General features: G+C 43.3%; 1 protein-coding gene across 1 annotated transcript in view; it reads left to right on the top strand.

Moving 5' to 3' along the window:
• The first annotated feature begins 1,560 nt into the window (after positions 1-1,560).
• The window catches only part of Sesn3 (sestrin 3), a 47,500-nt gene continuing 26,894 nt past the window's right edge, over positions 1,561-22,166 (top strand). Inside the window, exon 1 of the mRNA XM_051198968.1 lies at positions 1,561-1,729. Within this exon, the coding sequence (XP_051054925.1) occupies positions 1,652-1,729 (78 nt within the window). The 5' untranslated portion in view covers positions 1,561-1,651. The remainder of the gene's footprint in view (positions 1,730-22,166) is intronic.

Genomic DNA, 22,166 nt, shown 5'->3' with positions numbered 1-22,166 from the left:
CCCGCGCCAATCAGGGGCGCGCTCTGCACCGTCTTTGTTCTCACTGGGGAGCAGGCTGCGTGCACCGGTCTGCCACCCTCGTCCAGGGCTGGGTGCTCGGTACCTGGCTCCCCGACTCGCTTGGGTTGGGCGTCCCGCCCGCAGAGCTCTCCGCACCCGCGGTCAGCTCTGCGAGGGGAAGGTGCAGTCCAGTCCTTTCAAATGGCACCTCGTAGTCAGACCTGTGTGCGTGCGTGTGTGTGTGTGTGTGTGTGTGTGTGTGTGTGACTGTGTATGTGAGTGTGTGTGAATGAGCGTGAGTGTGAGTGTGTCTGTGTGTGTGTCTCTGTGTGTGTATGTGTGTGTGTGTCTCTGTGTGTGTATGTGTGTGTGTCTGTGTCTCTGTGTGTGTGTCTCTGTGTGAGTGTGTCTGTGCGCGCGCGCGTGTGAGCGTGTCTGTGAGTGTGTAAGTGTGAATGAGCGTGTGTTTCTGTGTGTGAGTGTGTATCTGTGTCTGTGTGTGTCTGTGTGTGAGTGTGTCTGTGTGTGTGTGAATGTGTGTGAATGAGTGTGAGTGTGTCTGTGTGTGAGTGTGTCTGTGTGTGAGTGTGTCTGTGTGTGAGTGTGTGAGTGTGTCTGTGTGTGAGTGTGTCTGTGTGTGAGTGTGTCTGTGTGTGAGTGTGTCTGCGTGTGAGTGTGTGTGAGTGTGTGAACACCTCTGCCCCGTTCATGATAAAGGACCTTTCTTTGCTGTGACAATGATTGTCAGACAGGGAAACACCTGTACACCAAAGACGCGCCTGTGCTCAGGTCCCTAACCCCATTGTCTGTGCAGCGCTCAGACCCGCCCCTGCAGCCCCAGGCAGCGAGCTGGCCTTTCGCATAAACTTCTTTGGGTTCCCTGGGTGCAAAGAGGTGCAAGACCGCAGTCTTCCTAGTACCTATGCTTGGATTTCGACCGACTGAAAGCCGAACCTCTGTCCCAGGGGAAGGAACGTTCTAGAGTCCACCCTGCTCACCTCCCCCTGCCCCTCCCCCGCACCGAGAGATCAGGAAACGTTTAGCTCCGTCTCAGATCCTCTAGCGAGCTCTAGCTTCCAGCTATTTAATCTCTCTCCATTCTGCCCGGACCTCGCGGAGGGGGCGTGGCTCGTCCCGAGGGCGGCGCCAGAGCCCCGGGTTGTGGGGGTGCCTCATTTGCATACTCCCCGCCCCCCGCGCCTCATTGGCCGGCGGGAGCCCCTCCCACCGCACTAGCTGACTAACCCGCGCTCAGCCTGCCGCCCTGAGCCTCGGAGATAAACTTAACTTGCCCGGAGATCCGAGGCGCTGTCGCCTCCCGCGATTGGCCGACGCCGCTCATTGGCTGCGGGCGCGGGCGGGGGCGTGGCGGGCGCGGCGTGATTGGCGGGCGGGCGGGCGGGGGCGGGGCGTGGCGGCGGGCGGCGCTGCGGCGGCTGCGGGCCGCTCCTGGCTGGCGGGGCGGGGGTCTGGCGATGGGGGCGGGCGGAACAACGGGCCGGTGAGCGCCGCCGCCTCGGTCCCCGGCGAGCTCGCGCGGGCAGGCGCTGCGCTGCCGCCGCCGCCGCCGCCCGAGCCCCGGAGGAGAGGACGTTGGGGCGGCCGGGCCTCCGCCTGCAGCCGCGGTGACGAGCCGGCGTCGGCGGGCGCGATGAACCGCGCTGGCAGCAGCGCGGCGGCCTCGGCCAACTACCTGCTCTGCACCAACTGCCGGAAAGTGCTGCGGAAGGTACGGCGCGCCCGCGTCCCGGCGCACGGCGCTCCCCGCCGTCGGGGTCCGGCCGGAGCCCAAGCGGGGCGACGCGCGAAGGGTCCCCCCCCACTCACACACACACACCCGTGGTCCCCGCGCCCGGCCCTGCGCTGCTGCCCGGTGGCCCCGGCGCTGAAGGGATGCTGGGATGCGGGGAGGGAGCGGCGCGGCCGGGGATGCAGGCTGGCCTGCGAGCTCCGCGGGAGCCTGCCTGCCTGCCTGCCTCCGCCCCCGCGCCCAGGCTGAGCCGGGTCGCCTCTGCCAGGCCCACCGTGCCCGCGCACCCGCTCCCCGCAGCCTCTCGCTGGGTCCCGCAAAGCACGGTGCAGGCATCGTCAAGTTTATGCCCGTGGGAAAGGTTGATCGATCTGCCAGTGCCTTTGGCTGGGGTCGGTCGGTGGAGGCGCAGGCTGAAGTGGATGCGTGGGTTCGCCCTCCTCATCATCCCCGACCGCGCTGTGGATGCAGAAAATGCAACCCCGGTGTCGGCCGGTTGCTTTCCAGAGGGGCTGATGGAAAGTTTACTCCAGTATTGTTTAGCTTACTTAGCTCAATCGCTTCGTGGGGGATGGGGATGAAGGGAGAGAGGGATGACAAATTGTCCCTGTAGGCGCAGAAGAGGTTTTTTGTTTTTTTGTTTTTTTACAGATATGAACAGCCTCCTTGAATAATATAATCCGTTTATACTCCACATTCTATTTTTACATTGCACGAAGTGAGATCATTAGGTGAGGTGCTTCTGTTTGTCCAGCACCAATGAATTAAAATTGCTGAGCTGTGCATATCAGAGAGCTAAGATGAATACAGTGCCGTTTTTTGTTCATTTCCCTATCTTCGGTCACTTTAGGATTGTTTTTTCATGTATTAAAAACAAGCAAGCATGCACATAAATAAGCAAGCTCAAATATTTGCTCTCTTTGTCCAAAAACTGTTTTTCTTCCTCTGTGGGTCAGGCCAAGTGCCAATCAAAGTTGTTTTTCAAGCCTCTTTTCCCTGCAGTGGAGCTGGTTTTTTTTTTTTTTTTTTTTTTTTTTTTTTTTTTTTCTCCTTCCTCCTCCTTTCTCCTATTTTATCTGAGTCAGGAAAGCAAAGGGATTGCAGGTTTGGAGTTAATCAAACAATTAAATACACCTTAAATTGTGTTTATTGGATATGTTTCTCTTAAAACAGATTTTTATTAAATGTGCATGTTGAGTATGTGCAGTTATTTTTCTCCATAAACTCCTGGATCAGATTACAGTTGATACTTGCTGGGCTCATTGTAGGGCAGCTTGTGAGAAATGTAATGGGTCAGAAGCTTGGTTCAGCTCAGTTGAACGTTAACTCTTTCATTGCTGGACCAGATGGCCTCCAAATTTAGCTTTTAAAAAGATAATGTTTCTTAATTTTTAAACTGAAACTGTCTTTGTGAAGGAGAAAACAATGCTCCTGAGGCCTGCTTAATTCAATTTACTCTCACTTAAAATGAAAGGAAATTACATTTTTTTTAACTGAATGTGGGGGAAGGTGCTGTAATTGACTTGCTTAAGTGATACAATTCTGTTTCAATCAAAGCACATTAAAATCTTAATAATTTTTTAAAGTTAATAGCAATTCATTTGGCCAATAGGGTGCTTGGGGTAGATATTAGTCTTCACACCTTTTTCTTTTGAAAGAGCTTTGATTATGGATCCATAACACTAACACTAAGGGCATACTTATGCTTTTCTTCTAGTTATTAAGGCACTAGTATTTCTGATTACCTAGGAAGACCACCCTCACTTCTAGCCATAACCAGAAGAAAGAGAAGTCTCTGCAAACTGGTCATACACATTTTCCTACTTCACAGTCGGGGGTGCCCACCTTTGCCAGTACCCAATTTTCAGTAGGTACAAGGTGTTTAATCTTGACTCATGTGGTAGCATGAAATGAGTTTATATAGGAAAAGAATTGTTTGTGCCAGTTAAGACATGACCTGGCAACGTTTGAAGCTTTTTAAGATTGCCATTCTTAAGAATTCTAGAAAGAAATCAGTATCTAGTGCCAAATGCTTCATTAATCTAAAATTGCCACATCAACATTTACTTCTGATAATGACATGTTTTTATTTTTGATAGAGTATGGGTATGTAAGATTAATCTACAGCTCTCACAACCTGATTCTTAACATTTTTTGTTTCCATTTAATGGTGTACAGTAATAAATGAGCTACAGCACTTTGGGTTTTAATTGAGTGTTGGTCACATACGTCCATGTCAGTGACCCTTTGCTACTAGAACTGTTGTTAATGGTGAGAGAAGGCCTTTACCTTTACATATGGCAGGTGGCATTTTTCTGTCTCTGGACCAACCTAATTTATGCAATATATATTATGGATTCTAAGGAAACTTCAAAAGGAACTAAATTAACCTTCAAATGAAATAATTTGTGTCAACTCAGTCTGAACATGGAATTTGATTTTATATGAGAATCTTATTTATTCTTAGAAGTGTCTTCACGGTTTGGGTTCACTTCTTTGCAAACTAAAGGGGAATTGTTGATGTCTCTGGTTTGGTCTCTGAGTTAGAGAAGAGCAGAGGAGAAAGCAAGAACATCAGACCCATGGGTCTAAGTCTGCCTGCTCTGTCATCGCACAGTTCAGTGCACTTTTCAGTAAGAGGAAAACTATTTACTTTCGGAAACAGCATTTTACTTTAAGAAATTCCAGTGACAACTGCAGAGATCTGGTCTTTAATTTCAAACATGATGTAGCAAAGCACATTAAGAAAGGTAGGTGACAGTCAACCCATTCACCCTGCCACTTTAAAAGTCAGGGACATACTACTCATACGTTGAGTGTTGAACTATTAGTACTATTAGGTGAGTAGAAGTTTTTGATATAAATGAAAGGGTTTAACATTTTAATTTCTTTTAAACAAAACGGGCTCTTACTGGATAGCCTGGGCTATTGTCAGTGTAGTTCAGGCTAGCCATGAACTGAACTGTTGATTTTCCCTACTTTAGTCCTCCAAGTGCTGAGATTACAAGCAGGCAGAGCCACACTGAGCAGTTTCAACTTCTTAATATGATTGTAACTGGTTCTAGTGATACATCTTAGTGATACATCTTATTGTGGCTGTAGTACTTTCTCACTTATACAGCTTGATACTCTTACAACTTCTTGATGTTTTTGCAAGTAAAGAGACTGTCAAATAAAGTGAAAAATGTTAGTTTGACCCATATGAGCCTCACTTAATATAATCAAAATGGCCTGTATTAGAAATTTTATGTAGTTTACCCAATGGAATAGATTTACTTACGTCATGGACAGGTAGCCATCTTCTGCCTTTGGCTAGTGAGCTTTTCTGGGTTTTATATTTTTGATTGGGAGGTGGTTTTAAATTAGTATTATCTTAAATAACCTAAGCAGAGAACACATAGTGAGTTTGTGGTAGCAAACCTAGATGCAGTTCTCTTCAAACTGCTGTCAATGAAGCCCTAAGGCGCTTTAGGAGTTAGAGTGCTTGTGTTGGATTAAATATTTAAGTATGTGTTCAGTTCTTTTAATGTAACTAAAAGTATAGATACATGAAAAATGTACCCATAATTTTAACACATTTGAATCTATCATAATTATCTTGTTACAAGATGGCGATGATGATGATGGCGGTGATAGTGATGGTGATGATGATTATAGTGGTGGTTATATATATTAGAACTTTCTATTACATTATTGATTCGGAAGATTGTCATTGTTTGTGAAGGCACTAACCTTTATAAAAACATTCTTTCATATATGTATGTGTACATATATAAGTATATATACACTAATATCACATATTTGTTTCTAGGACCACAAACTTAGTAATATAAATAATTATTAATTTATAGCAAAGCACTTATTTAAATTGTTGCTTTGTGTATTAAATACTTCATAGTTCAAGTTCAATATAAGCTTTAATTTGTGAAATGGCTTCTGCTGCTTCCCATAATTTATAAGATATTTACAGTTTGATCTTTGGCACTGGCCTTGCAGTTTGGGGCAAGTTAGCTAACTCCCTTGAAACCCAGTTTTTTCCTGTAGACTACAAATAGCTTCTACCTGTCTTGTGGTAGTTTTGTGGCTTAGAGAGAGTGTATGTAAGCACTCTGCAAACCTTCAAATGTCACTATACAAGAATCAAAAGCTCAGTCTCTGTGTTTTCCTTTGTGTGTTAGGATTATAGCCACTAAAACACATTGAGTAATTTGTTTTGTAGTCACTTTTCATAGGAATTTTAATGATTGCTAGTAAAAGAGAGGTCATGATGATTTTTGTTGAAAGTAACCCTTATGCATATTTTTAGTTTCACATTTCCATTTGTATCCTCTCTTCACACACACCCTCCTTTGAAGAGTAATATGATACATTGCTTTTGGATATTCCGATAATTTAATTAAATGCCTTTGACAAAGGAAATTGGTATTTGGCTTGAAAAGGCCATGTGTTAAAGCTGGTGTACTCAATAACAGAGAAGGTCTAGGATAAAGCAAGAGCATCTGGTTACTCAGTTTAGGGAAGAGTTTTGAAGCAGTAGTCTCCTAGGATGTACTTGACGTAGTCAACAACTGTTTTTGAGGCTAGAAACTCAAAACTGTTCTCGTTTTTCTTTTTTACAGTGTATAAAAGCAGTGTGGGCATAATCGTGCCACCCGTTAGCATAAACCAAGGAAGTGGTATCACTCAGCCTTGGGGGAGACCATCAGTTTCATTTAAGAAGGAGCAGTGAGCATCATGTTTTGACTCTTCCCTGAGTGTTCATCCTGTCACGTGTGTGAGGCAGTGGGAAGGTGCACAGCACCTCTGTACAGCAGCTGCCTGCTCACGTGTGCAGTGCCCAGCTCAATCAGCCAGTTTTTCATGTAACCATTTTACTCGAAGAACACCGACAGATTTGCTTCCTCAGATTTGAGTACTTAAGAAAGAAAACACATATTAAAATTAGTATTTTTTGTAAAATTATGTTTATTCCCATTAAATTAGAAAGTTTATTGTATCTATATCTTTATTTATTTATTTATTTATTTAATGAACTCATTATATAGCCCTACCTGGCCCAATATGTAGGCCAGGCTGGCTTGGAATCCACAGAGATATCTACCTGCCCTGCTTCCCTAGTCCTGGGATTAAAGGTGTGCACCACCACACCTGGCGCAAGCTTCTCACTTTTTAAAGTCTCTCCTCATCAAGTGAAGCAGAGACATTATCTTAATGGATGTGATTTTTTTGATACCACATAGGTACACCATTTGGAAGATACACAGAACCCTATGCATCAGTTTGTGAAAGCTGATTCCCATCCCTCACCACCTGCTGCCTTTCAGCCAAGAACCAAATCATGACATCACAATAGATACAAGCTTTGGGTTCGCCTGTTGATTGTCTTAACATTGACAATGAATATGGCCAGTTGTTTTCTTTGAATTTTCAAAATTGTGTTATTCATTTTTGAGCTATTTTGAGATCACATAGAGATAAAATGTCTATTCAAAATGCAGGATGTACAGGTGGGTTTTAATGTGATATGAAATGTTAAGTTCATGTATTCATTTCAGAAGGAATATTTACAAGTTTTGATGTGATGTCAAAGAAGAGTATTAACGATTATCTCCTTTTTTTGTCAATCACATATCTGATTTTCTTTAAATATTCTTCAATCAAAACATCACAGTGCATGAATGCAGAAAACCCAGCTGTCTTATGATCAACAGACATTGAGATTTGCCAAAATGTAAATGTGAATCTCACTGTTTTGTTATGGAAAATAAAGTTTCATAAAGATATGTGATTTAAGTTAACATGTAGTAGACTTTTATTTTAGGAGAATTAAACATTTAAACTTTCCCTAGCTTTAATTTCTATTACAGACTATTAATGTCTATTACTATTGACAGTTATAATCAGCACATAAACAAAACTTCTCTGGCGTTTGCAATAGTTTTTGAGTGTGAAGGGCTTCCATGAGCCGGGCATCTGAAAACTGTTATGCTGGAGTTACAGACAGGAGAGTGTGCTACACATAGAAGGAATTCAATGGAGAAAATAAAAAGAAAGCCATGATATCTTTGGCAGAAACTATGGATGAGGCCAACCAGTCACCCCTGTTGTGTGGGGATGTTTGTAGATATTCCCTGGCACGGTCTAGAAACTTCCCCCTTAGCTTGGTAAGACGTTGGTCAACTGCAGATGCTCTTTCTCTGATTCTCGGGTGGTAGAAATTAGGTTCTGAAGGACTATTCTCTTAGCTATGTGAAGCAAGTGAGGAAAGTCTGTTCCTGTATACGATAATTGCCTGGTGTAGGCGGGGCTAGCTTAGGAGGCTTGGAAGTAGAGGCACTCGGGGCAATGGAGGGACAAGGGCGAGTCAGACCAAAGACAAGTGCTGGCCCAGTGCTCTGAAAATAAGCATGATACGACACAGGGAAGCAAGAGCTGCTGTGAACTGGAAATAGCACAGCTCTTCAGTTGGGGTGTGCGTGTGTGTGTGTGTGTGTGTGCGCGCGTGTGTGTGCGTGTGTGTGTGCACGCCTGCGTGTGTACGTGCGTGCCTGTGTGTGCATGTGTGTACGTGTGTGCATGTGTGTGCGCGTGCGTGCGTGCATGTCAGGGGAAGGGTGCGGGTGCAGGTGCAGTGTGGGCATGTATGGAAGCTCGAGCAATCCACTGCCTCCCTGTGGTCTGCAGGCTAGCATAGGCGATAGGCATCTGTTTGCTGTCTGTGATTAAGACCTGGAAGTGGCTAGCAGCATCTGACCTATCTTAGAGATCGTTGTGATAGGTGTGAGAAGGAAAGTATAATTTGCTAATCTTCCCACCCTTTCCTTCTGCTATTGCCTGGACGCTTAGGCTGAGCAGCCACTGCATCTGGTCCTTCACATTCTTCATTAGCACTAACAAGTTACATGGATTCTTGTCTTACCAGGCGGTCTCTTATTTGGGATCTGGTTCATGAAGGTTTTTTGCTTTTTGTTTGTTTCCTCTTAAATGATGAGACTCTGGTTAATCACATAGGTATTGACGCAGCAAGTAGAGCTGATACAATACCATTTCCGAAATATATCCAGTGTGTGTATGTCCCTCTGGCTTGGTTCTACTGTAATTATAAGGGACATTATCAGAAGTACAGTAATAAAGATGATTGGAAAAATAAATGTACTGGTTGTTTGACTGTTTTGCTGTTTCATTATTTTTGTGGCCACAAGACTGTTTGAACTATCCTGCTAGTCTTTGGACAGTGCTGTAATAAAGAGTAAGGATGTCTACTGAAAGAGTATGCTGATACCAGCCTCAGATGCTAGGCGTGCTTAGAAATATAATGTGGCTGCTGCTTCGGTGTAAACTTGAGTTGTATGCCTTAGAATTTGCCAGTGGTCTGCAAGAAATGACTTTTAGATGAGGGCATCTCTTCAGTTTCCAAACGCTTCGTAGATAACTCTGGGGTGCACGTTAGGTGAAGGGTTCTGTTTGACCTTTCCTTTACGAGGCTCCCACGCCAGCTGCACGCACTGTGGCCATCAAGCACTCCTGTAGTAACCATGACACAGAGTGTTTTGTAGGCTCTGACTACCCCATCACCAGCCTTTAAGATCCACCCAAAAGTGAGTCATCCATTGCTCTGTATGCGAGGACATTGGTTGCCACCAAGGAGAAGACATGGATGTTACAGATAGGAAAATTGCAGGATATTTTGTCCCTTTATAGAAACTCGATGGTGGGTTGAAAACTCTCACATCCGACCACTGAAACTTTTGATAAGCTGTGACAGGTGCTTTACCTCATTCTTCTTGAAGGATAAAGTTCACATATGAATAAGACAACCAAGCATTTAAAAATGCCCATCTTAGGACTGGATTATTTCTTATACCAGCAACTGCCTAACCAGTATAAGATGCATGTTTTCACTTTATTTTCTACAGATCAACAAGTTGCAAGAGAGGAATGCATCTGGGTATCTTATTTCATTTTTGCCTTTTCCTGTACCACAGCTAAAGCAGGGCAGCTGAAGAAAGTAATTTCATCATTGTAATCACAGATGTGTGTCCAATATTTAGGAAGCTCCCAAAAGGGGTGACTAAAATTGGATTTTTAGATCATTACACTTATCCAAGGCTGTGATACAGTTTTGAGTATTTTTTATAATGCAATAACAAGGCAGCTCTCATTATATTTCCCTGTGTTACCAGGCCCTGCTAGGTACTGAGTTCTATGTATGTTCACATTTGTACGATAAAACCGTGAAGACACTCTCTCTCTCTCTCTCTCTCTCTCTCTCTCTCTCACCCTCTTCCTTCTCTCTCTCTCACTCTCTCACCCTCTCCCTTTCTCTCTCTCCCTCTCTTCCCTCTCCCTTTCTTGCCTTTGCTCGTGTGTGCATGCATGTATGTTTATATGTACATACATTGTGGTTGTGCTTATCTGTGCATGTATGTGAAGGACATAGGTTGACATTGGGTAGCTTCTCAATTGCTCTCCACCTTATTTGTTTTAAACCAGGGTCTCTCACTGACCCAGCAGCTCACCAGCAATGCCCCTGGACCCTCCTTTCTTCCCTCCTCCCCTCCCAGGGCTGGAGTCAGGCAGGTGTCTTTTGATGAGCTCTTTGCATGGGTGTTGGGGATGCAGACTCAGAACCTCACGCTTCCATAGCACAGCATGCACTTTGTCATGTCTCACATGTTGTCACAATGAAGAAGCCGGGACTCGGGGCTTTTGGAACGGGCTATGGGTCATAGTACCAACAAGCAAAAGGAACTGAAACCAATTTGACATCTAAAGTGTGGCACGGTATACAGATATAAACCCGGAATGACTGTATGTCAGTTTTCTTAATGTGAAAAACTCGAGTCTTCTAAAGTAAAATTGGCTGTATGGAAGAGGAACCTAGAGCCTCAGTATTAACAGGTGGGATCTCGGATCTAGATGTTTTCTACTCTTTTCATTCTTAATGATTTTAAATGAGGTTATTCGCAATCTGGGTCATACACACTCTGTTAATATGATTATCACAAGATTGACTCAGACAGATCTAGGTTTTTTTGTTTTTTGTTTTTTCTCTTGTAGTGACAGTTGAACCCAGGGTTGTGCACATGGGAGACAGAGTTGAAGTGCTTATTTAGTGCAGTTTTCACCTATTAGTTTTTGCTTTTATCTTCCCAAACCCCCAATTATGCAGCCAGTTTTTCCTGATCTCAGAATGTCTTTTCCAACTGCCCAGCACACCTGATGTCTCTTCCTGCCAAGCGACCAGCCGTGACTGAATCTCACCGTACCACCCAGGACTACTGTCTAGAAATATTTCAGCTATTATGCTTCTTGAATAGGATCCCCTACTCCCCAAGAAATATCCTCACCTTTTGGTAAATTCCTTTACAGAGCTTTATGAAGATAAGAAACGACATTCAGGTCAGCACTCACTCTCTGAGCGTTAGTGAAAGGTGGTGAGGTCTGCCCTGGGGTGTCCCCTGCTCCCCCCCCCCCCCCCCCCGTTCCTGAGGGGATCCTGGAACGTGCTGTTGTAGATCAGAGCTCCCAAATAATGACACAAAGACTTATCGTTAATGATGAACGCTCAGCCTTAGCTTAGCTTTTATAACTTAAATTAACCCACTCATCTTCATCTCCATCGTGGCTTGTCACCTCATCTCCCCATGCTGCGCGTGCTGCTCCCTCCTCTGTGGCTGGCAACTCCGCCTTCTTCCCAGCATTCTCTCTGCCCTCAAGTCTCACCTTTACCTCCTGCCTAGCTACTGGCTGTTCAGCGTTTTGTTACAACAATCACAGCAATACATTTTCACACATCGCACGAATTTCCCACAACTAAGAGTTGCCACAGAAACACCTAAGATGCTACTGTGTGGTAGATTGCTGTGGGTATTTCAGGGCTGCAGGGGTGCTGATAAGCCTGCAAACCTGGCCACTAGGTATTGTGTCCAGAAGAAAGGCAGTTCTGAGATCCAAGCGATAGCTTCTTTACAAACTCTCTGTCCTGCCGGGCATTGGTGGTGCACGCCTTTAATCCCAGCACTGGAGGCAGAGGCAGGCAGATCTCTGAGTTCGAGGCCAGCCTGGTCTACAGAGCGAGTTCCAGGACAGGCTCAAAAGCAATACAGAGAACCCTGTCTTGAAAAACAAAAACAAACAAACTGTCTATCCTAATTATTAGAAGGGAAAGGAAATTATTTAACTTATCATCAAAACTATTCTATATATTACTTGAAATTGTTGAGGTCTCAGCTGTGTTGTAGCCTGCCTATTTACATTGTGGTTTTCTTGTTTTAGATACATTATGTTTGGTATATATTATGTTTAAATACATTGTTAGTATTATGTAATAATATAGATATTAAATGTAGCTGTAAGATATAGGTTCTAATATTATTTAGGCTAAGTTGTTTATACTTGGAAATTATTTTAGCTTGGCCAGGGTATGAGTCAGTAGCAGATTACTTGTCTAACATGTTCGAGGCCCTGGGTTTAATCCCCAATAATACATAAAAGAAATTACTGTAAACTGTTAACTTCATTTGATTATGCTGGAAACCTATTTTGTAGTTGGCACTCTTTAAATGAGGAAAATGTTTGTTTAGGTAAGTAGAAAAACTTTTTTGGAAAAATGTAGATTTTTTAAAATAACATTATGCTTCTGTCCAACGCTGTTTCTTTTAAATGGCCCTCACATTCCCAGTGGCTGTACTGAGGTACTGTTTGTCTGGGTCACGGATGTGTGAGAGTACCTGGTAGAAATCTACTGACACTCAGAGTAGTGAGATAGCCATTCAGGGTGCATACATAATTCAACCCTCTTGCTCAGCGTTCTCACGTAATGCAGAGCTGACAGCCTGCACTTAGACCCGGAGGGAGAGCTTTGACAAGCTCTTGCAGCTACATGGTCCCCACGTAGAACTTCAATACACACAACCCATATGTTAACATGGGTGGTATTTCTTAAGTCTGTTGTGAAATATTCACTAACCAATGTGTTGGTTTAAAAACAAAAACCTTGATGATACATAAGCAGCCGTATTAATGGCTGACTTTGAGTTTTTAAAGGCAGGCACACACACATAAAATGTATGTATTTGTACCTTGCTTCCTTTCCTGATTATTCACTAATGTCTATGTGGTTCTATTTTACTTTCCTTACCTCTCTGTGTTGGGTGAATGTTACATACCCGTAGCAGAGGCCTGTAGCCCATCTCCCTTTTTCTTCCTCATAGGCATTTAATGCTCTTTCGTATTTATGGATAATTAACTATTTGGCAAGAACTGTAAAAACTTTAAAGCAGAGGTATACTGTGCAGTCTATCAGTCAATTCAAGATGAAGGAGTTCGAAGATAAAGATGTAAGTTCATGGAAAAGCTGAACTAAGTTCACAAGAGGCAGATGCTTGCCTTTTTCTGGAATATGAATAGTGCTTAATTAGCTTTCAGTTATTTCTGAGACAAATTAACGTATGAGTAGTAAGCTCCTCCTCAGTCCCTAGCAGTAGACTTGCTTCCTGAAGTCAGCGAATGCATAGGATGCAAGTTCTTCAGCACTACCGAAGGGTTGTCTTCTGCATATCTTTACTCAAAGAACTTACCTGGTCACTAATAACAAACACCTTTTCTAAATTACTATGATTGACTGCCCCCCCCCCACACTGAAACTTGATTTTCTTTTTAAGTTCATTCTGGAAAGATTAAAGTATAAGACGAGGCGGTTCTAAACTGACCTAGTTACAGAAGAACATGGTCACTAATCTAGAGCAGTGTATGAGTGTTTAGCCTGCGTGTATATGCGCATGTATATGCCCCAGATGTGGGCAGTGCCTTGCTGGAGGAGCCCAGAAGTGGAAGTCAGATCTGGAACCATAGTTGTGAGCCACCATATGCATGCTTGGAATCCATCTTGGTTCTTCTGCAAGAGCAGCAAGTACTCTAACTGCTGAGTCCAAAGACTGATACTTAAACTCTCACAACGAAAATAATCTCTTCCCTTAAAGAGAACTAGGACACATATCCTAAAGAAAGAACAGTACTGATGTATTCTTTCATTATTTTGAGTCCTTGGAGAAGATTAAGCTTTTATAGAAGTTATAGGTATGTTTTCACTTATGGTCACTTACTTGCCATCTAAGTATCAGATGGTGACAATCAGAAGTCTCTAAATGAAGAACAGACCCAGGATACAGGCCTGTATCTTACATGCATGTGGATACACACACATACACACACTCACACTCATGCACACATGCACATACATGCCACTAAGTGGAAGCTAGCTTTTTGAAAAGCACAGATTGCTTCAGTCAGTTACATCTTATCTACAGCAGCAATCACAACTAATTTTATTCTGTTTGCTTGATTCTAATTTTGTTTTAATGGGTTTTTCTTGTGTTGTCTCTAGTGCTAAACTTGAGCCTGTTGTTGATCTTAGGGACGAGTAGACTCATTACATGGTTCCCTACCACACCTCCACATGCTCAGGTGTTAGCTGCCGAAGAAGCAATTGCAGTTACTTAATCACAACCGTGGGGAGAGATGCTTTTCTAGTGGCCATTTTCCTGTCTTCTGTGGGGAAAGGACTAATAGAGTACTTTAAATAGAACTGTCTCCATGGCAATGGACAGTCAGCTTTTTGACATGGAGTCTCATAAAAAAGGAAATTTAAAAACATATTTTCATGGTCTGAAATAGCAGCATGGCTTGAGTAAAGCAGGAGAGTACCTCCCGTCAGCCACTGCACCATGGGCTTCGCCAGAACAAGGCGCCTTTCTTTGAGTAGGGCTTGATCGGAGCATTTTTAGTTTGGGCAACTCCTCCTTCTCTCAGTCGGGTGACAGCGCTGGTCTTCGAATTGACAGTAAACTTGAGAATCTCTTACAAGATTAGAACTGGGGCCAGAACCTGAGAAAAAGTTATTATTTATCTCTGGTTGTATTCTGGCAAAGAAGGAAGATACTGACCAAATGATGTGTTATTCTTGATTGTGTTTAAACAGAACTATCTCTGAAATAGTGGAAGCAGTGACAGTATTTAAAGTTTAATAAAAATGAATGTTCTGATGCTACAGTTTATGACCTTCAGATCACTTCTTTAAAAGACAGCTGACAGCCTGGCCCTCTAATTCCTCCTTCTGCCCACACCCATAAGGGACACATTCCCTTGACTAACTGCTGGGCCACCTCGTCATCAGTGAGGGCCAGTAAGGGTGCACTCACAATAGACTGTAGGTTTCTTTTAAGTATGTGATGCTTTAATTTTTAAGAAGGCAGATACAGAAGAAGGAATATCTTAACTGACAAGGTTAATTGGAGATGCTGAGACTGAAGATTATTTTAACAATACCTGTTTTATAGTTTTTATTACTAAGCATGAATTGATAAAATATTACTGTATATGGGAGGCAAACACTGTACAACTGAACTCTATTCCCAATACCCCCCCCCAAATTGGGCGTTGGTAGATGATTAGGTTATTGCTTATTCCTATTAATAATGGGTCACAGAACAGATAAAACTCCGATCACCCACATACATTACTGCATAGAACAGAAGAGTGTGGAATTCTTGTGCACTTCCTACACGTATAGTCCTCTAGGGAGGGAAATTATTACTTCTTGTCAGAAATGTTAGTCTGACTGAATTTGAACATATCATTTTGAGGTCACAGTTTCTTGAGGCGGCATGAGAATTTTCTTCACAGTGTATTCATTTCTTCTATGTAAGTACTTTGTGAAGTTGAGATGCTATTGCCACTTCATAAAAGGATGTTTTCCTGCTGGTCCAATGTTGCACCGGCACTATGGTAACATACAACTCTCCTTCCCTAGGAAAATGTAGCTTAAGGGAACAGTTTCATTTTAAAGTTATTATTTGTAATAGTGTTTTCTAAATTAGAAATTGCACATCCTTTGTAGGGAAAATACTTGTCAGCTTTTGTATAGAAGGCTGTCATTGTCATATAGCCTTGGGAATCAATATTTCATGCTTTGTCCAGTAGAGAAAGAACTATTAATCCAGAGTCGATGGAGCTGACTGGTCCCTTGTTCCCTACAACATTCTTGTGTAGTGTCTGCTTGCCTCTCCCCAGGAAATCAGTGTCATTCAAACCTAAGAGGCCCACATTTACATGTGCACTTTGAAGTCCAGATGTCTTGGTGTGTTAATTGTTTGAAAAACATTTGATAACTAAATTCTGCTTATTAAATATATGTGCCTGTCCAAACTGTAACTTAAAATGATTTTCCTAGTTGTGGGTGGGTGATGAGTGTGCCTTGATAATTTGGTGTCTGCTCTCCTTCCAAGGTCAAGCCACCATTGGTGTGGCCAATATGTCGGGTATTGATTGATGGATCGGGAAATGTACTTTGTCATGGGGAACTGAGCTCCAAGGTCTTGCTGCCACTTAGGTAACTGCTGAAAAGTCTTGAAACTGGGTGTGTCTGGGAACGCAAGTGCTTTGCCTTAGAAAGTAGAATTAGTCCCAAGAGCCGACAGGAACTACTCAGGAGGCCCTGCAGCTTTGGCCTCTGCCTATTGGACACTTCTTTGGGGGAATGAACCCCATGGCCAGAGAATGTAGATGCAGTCCTTATGAGGGGAAAGCAGGCTATTAAGCCAGCAGTCCAGGGGCCAGCCATTAGCTTGCTGCATCCAACCTACCGGTCCACCCATGTGCTGTGACAGTGATAAGTGAGCTTGACACATTGGGGATCATGGTTCATCTTTCATCAGGGAAAACCGTGGTTTGGGGAGAAGTCAATCTTGTGCAGGAATACTTGAAAATTCCCCACCAGGATCCTGGGAACTCCCTAACAAAAGCATCCAAACTTACCTAAAATTAGCAAGAATACAGGGAAAACATAATGTTCCACTTATTTTGTCTCTGAAAACATTCTACGGTCATTCAGACCATATCACAGTGTAACCGTGCCACCTTAATGCAAACGGGCTTTTATGATTGTTTCTTGCTTCCAAATGGGAAGACCCATGCTCTCTCCAGTAACCAGGTCTTTGAATGGCTCAGGCCTTCCGGCTCTTGCTACAGTGTAGCTGTGGTCCACATTCAGTCACATAGTACTCTGTGACCCTTGTTTACTCTCTGCATCAGTCATCACGTAGTGGGAGCCCCTTTCAGGGGCGTTGATACTTTGTATACCTCTGTTCTTTATATTGGTGTGTTGTTAAAACATGTTTATACCAACTAACAGTGGACAATTTGCTTAGTACATGCTTTTGGTTAGTCGATTTCCTTTTTTTTTTTTTTTTTTTTTTTTTTGGAAAGGGTGTATTGTTCTTTTAAAATTAGAATGCAGTTCTGCAGTCCCTATGAGATGGTCTTTTGTGCTTAAAGTTTAATAATGCTTAGATCATATGAATGATCTTATTTTTTTGAGTTTAGTAATAATAACTATGTGTTTAGTATATGAACATTGAAGCGGTAAGTGCAGGCTAGGGAGAACACATACTATTAGCATTAACCAACACAGAATGGTACAGTATTGAAAAGCCTAAATGGTCAGGCATCAAGAAAAATGGGAGGAGAGAACAGCAAAATCAAATATTAAGTCCTTGTGGTTATTAGAAAATAATTACTTTCACAGATCAGAAGTGTTGTATATCACTCTTCATCCTGACTATTAAAGACTACACTGAAGGTTTTCTCAGAATGAGGAGTCACAGTATTTAGGTGATGTGAAATAATTCGCGTGTGTGTGTAGACTGAGGTGAGTCGAGGATGTCAGAACAATGCTCAGAAAGCTACTGTCCAGAAATGGTTCCTCATATTGTGGTGGTTAGTCTTGACTGTCGGATGGGGCGGCCTAGGAGATGTGTCTTTGTAGGCATGCCCAAAAACAGACCCTGAAAGCTGTGGACTAATGAATGGAATAATAACCCCAGTGGATTAATAACATTTGGAGCTGGTAAAAAGGTGTAGGGTTGGGCCTAGTTGGAGGACGTTGGTCACTGGGCGCATTTCTTTGGGCTGTATCTTCTCCTGGCCCCTTTCGGTATCTCTGCCACCGTGATATAAATGCTCAGTACAAGTTCTCCATTATGAAGGACTGAGCCATCAGGACCACGAGCCAAAACAAATCTGTTCTCCTTGAAGCTGTTGATCCCTGTTCCTTGTGCTGATTAAGGGCCCTGGCAAAAACAACTGGGGAGAAAAGTTGATTGGAGCTCACAGCTCCAGGTTATAGTCCCCCATTATGAGGAAGGCAAGTTAGGGATCCAGTGAGGCAAGGTTGGTTCAACATATGTAAAAGGACAGAAACCACATAGTCATCCTAGTTAGGGCTTCTGTTGCTGAGATGAAACACCATGACCAAAAGGAAAATGGAGAGGAAAGGATTTCTCTGTCTTACACTTTAGCCTCGTAGCCTGTCGTGGAAGGAGGTCAGGGCAGGAACTTGGGGACTGAAGCTGATGCAGAGGCCACGGAGGGCTGCTGCTTCCTGGCTTTTTCCCCGTGGCTTGTTTAGCAGGGCCACCAGCCCGGGGATTACTCCACCCACAATGACCTGTGCTCGCCCCCACCAATCACTAATTAAGATGCCTGACAGGCTTGTCTAGGGCTCAGTCTTATGGAGGCATTTTCTCGACGGAGGCTCTCTCCTGTCGGATGACCCCAGCCTGTGTCAGGTTGACATAGAATTAGCCAGTACAATCATCTAGATTGATGCTGAAAAGACATTTGACAAAATTCAGTATGCTTCATGTGAAAAGTCCTGGAGACTTTAGGAATAAGCGGAGCATCCTTCCAAATAAAAGCCTACATATCAGCCATGTGTTAAGTGAGGCCAGACACCCACTCCTTGTTGCTCTTTTACAGGGTTTTCTTGTCACTCGTGTTTTTAAATTGTTTTGAAGTTTTATTTTATAAAAAAAATTAATACTTCATTAAGAAATCTAAGGCTTTGATAGAAAAGCAAGAATTATTCATTGATCTTAAGTTTCTTATTACTTGGTCTTCATGTGAATGTTAAAAGTAATTTTGGGGCTGAAGTAGTTTTAACAAATGTATATTTGTTAAAGGAAATGAGCTATATTGGCAGGGATCATTTCCGCAGTGGTTGTCAGATGTGTTCCATGGACCTTGGCTGGTACCTTATGCACAAATCAGAGTGTATCATGTACCATCCTTTTCCAGGGTCTGACTCACGGAATCTGCCTGATACTCCCCTCTGTGCACCCTCGTGAACCCCAAAGATCTAGCCTGGGTTCCACATCTAGTAAGCTGGCCTAGTCTGTCCACTCCTGCCTGTGCAGACCCCAGCTTGCCAGGACATGCCCACCCCAGACAGGTCCTGCACATCTTGCACCAGAGTTTGGCTGAGTGAGTCTACCGCATCCCTTCCACACCCGCACCGCCCATGCCCCTAGATCTGCAAAGCCCAGGCTTAGGCCAGGACCCGCATCCTCCATGATAGCCCCTTCCAGTATGTTCGCTTGACTTCGTGCCACCCAAGCCACGCCTAGCTTTTAGCTGGGACCCCGCTCACCGCATCCCGTACTCTGCTGCATCAACCTACCTTGTTCACATTGGATACAGAACTAACAAAAGAAGTCAGAAAAATACAGACAACATGAAAAACCAGGGCTGTATCTCCCCCCCCCAATCCACCAGATTATAGAAGTGTTCACCAGTGAGAATGACCTAGGTGAACCCCAGAACACAGACTTTAAAAGAACAATCACGAATTTCATCAAAGAATTCAAAGAAAAGTTTAAAGAAGACACAAAGAGTCAGTAAATTTAAAGAAGGAACATAAAGAGAATAAATTTCTGAGTGATGCCCAAGAGAATACAAACGTAAGGCTGATGGAAATGACAAAGACAATCTAGGATTTGGAAACAAGATTCAGTAAAGAAATAGAAACATTAACGATGACTCAAGCTGAAATTAAAATGGAATTGAAAACGCGGTAAACCAAGGAGAAATCTCAAGAGGAAGCCTTACAAGAATGAATCAAGCAAAAGGTAGATGTCAGGGCTCAAAGGTAAAGTACAGGCTGTAGGGGAAAGAAGCACAGAATATGAAAAACTTTTTAAGACAGCAGGAAATGAACACATGGGAAATGCGGGATACTGTGAAGAGACCAAACCTTCCGATTACAGGAATATGTGTGCGAGGAGAACCCCAGGGCAAGGGCACAGAGCAAATCTTCAACAAGGTCATAGGATGGAAAGCATCGCCCCTACCGTAACTACTGTATCCCTCACCACTCGTGCTCACAAGAAGAGATGCTCGTTTACTCAAGAAAGTGATGAAACAGAAAAAAAAAAAATGCTGTGTTCAGTCACGTCTCCACTGTTGAGTGATTATGATTTAATAATCTATGTTTCAAAATGGAGAAAATGCATAGAGCTCCCTGCTTGTCCAGAAGAAGCAGTCCTGTGATGAGTGAGGACCACTTCTGTAAGCAGCTAGGCCCTCTAACCATGGGCGTCAGACTTGGTATACAGCTTTCCAAAAATTAGCAAAGTCAGACTCTCACTCACCAAGACAAACAGCTCGCGGGGTTTCCTGCCGACGACAAACCCTTGAGAAGAAAAGCGTTCTGAAAAATGTGTGTCTTGCCTTGAGCTTGATTATCTCAACACTTAAAGACTCACCAGATGTGATACTATGGTAACAACGTTTATTTTTAATACTGCATTACATGTATCAAACTATTCCTAATGAATGAACTGGCTTTTTGGAGCCATTTCCTATGCAGAGATACCTTGCTCAGCCTAGACTGAGGTAGGGGTGGGGAGTCCGGTCCTCCTTCAGCTTGTTGATGGGACTGAATTCATTCATTGACTCCCCATGGGAGGCCTCACCCTTTCTGAGGAGCAGATGGGGCGTGGGGTGAGGGAAAGGCAGGAGGAGTGGGAGGGGGAGAGAGAGGGAACTAGGATTAGTGTGCAAAAAATAAAACTAGATGAGCCATAAAAACAAACAAAAATGTATCAGCACCCGCAGCTTGCAGAGCTCAGTGAATCCGTATTTTATAAATGATGAGAGATTATCAGTATTATGAAATCAAGCACGGGTGAAACAAGTCATTCAAACTACCTGGTGAACAATGGATTTTAATGGAACTGCATAAGAAGTTTGATACAGTTTCATATCCCACATGGCAATACGCGTCTTTAAAAACTCTGTCATGAAACTTGAGAGTATGAGAAAAATGGCCAACGCCATATATAGAGGGCCACTAAGATGTTCTGGGCTGGAGAGATAGCTCAGTTAGTGCACTGCTGAGTTCTGTCCTGAGAACCCATCTCAGCCCTGGGCGTGCTGATGGGTGTGCACTAGTCATTAGTAATCTCAGCAGGGGAGGCGGGGGACAGTGAGAGACCCTGCCTCCAAATACAAGGTGAACCACGCCTGGGAATGAATGGCATGCAAGGTTGGCCATCGGCCTCCACACACACATGCTTAAGCACACCTCCCCACACGTAAATAAACTGAAAACAGTGTAAGGCTGTCCTGCTTCCCAGCCACGTATTTCTGAGCCCAGATTCTCTTTGTGATTTTTCAGTCACTGTCGCCTATAGCAACAGGTAAAATACCTGAGATTCCAGCTGTTTTTAATTGAGTCAGATATTTGCACAAATCTAAGACAACCTGTCTTCAGTTTTTTCAAAATTACAGTTTCCAAACAACCCCTTTTGTTGCTGTGTAGGGGCGTATTACTCTTATTTTCAGGGTTCTTTTTTGGTGGGTGAAGATTGCTGGAGCTTGACTCTAGAACCTGGCAGATACTGACCACACCCTCTCCCACAGGGCTGTGCCCCAATCCTCATTTCTCAGTGAGTTAGTAAAGTGGGTGCTTTTCCAGTTTTCTTTGATCTAGTTTCTAATATAGTTACTGATATGATAACTATAAGCAAAACGGTTTTAGATTCATATTTTTAAGATAATAAAGAGCTACTGATATTTAAAAGGTTATGAGCAATTTTTAAAGGAGCTTATTTATACATGTCCACATGCTACTGCATGTATGGAGGTCAGAGGACAACTTGCAGAAGTCGGTTCTCCTGTGATCATGTGTTATCTGGGTCATCAGGTTTGGCAGCAATCAGCTTCTGCTAATTCATCTCCCTGGCCCCAGTTACAGGTTTAATTCAGGTTATAATCCATTGTAAATTTACTCAAATATATTAAGGCATAATCTTGTAGTCCTCAATCAGGGGAACTGGCAAACTTGAACAGAGGTGAAGTCCATGGGCATTTACTATATCGGCCAGATCTGTTTCTAATCCAGGCAAAAATTAAGAGGTGTCCCCTTTAAGCTGGTAGTAGAAATTTCTGTTCTTTTAAACTTCTTTCTTAAAACTTTAACACAATTTGATCTAAAGTGGAACATTTTGGCTTGTGTAGTTGTGTTCCCGGGGTGTGTGTGAAGGTGACTGACTTCTTCAGTTTAAGTGAAGTCGAG

The sequence above is a fragment of the Phodopus roborovskii genome, unplaced genomic scaffold (genome assembly GCF_943737965.1).
Source record: "Phodopus roborovskii unplaced genomic scaffold, PHOROB, whole genome shotgun sequence".
NCBI lineage: Eukaryota > Metazoa > Chordata > Mammalia > Rodentia > Cricetidae > Phodopus > Phodopus roborovskii.
Note: the sequence above shows the minus strand (reverse complement) of the source record. Positions and strands in the feature narration are given on the sequence as shown.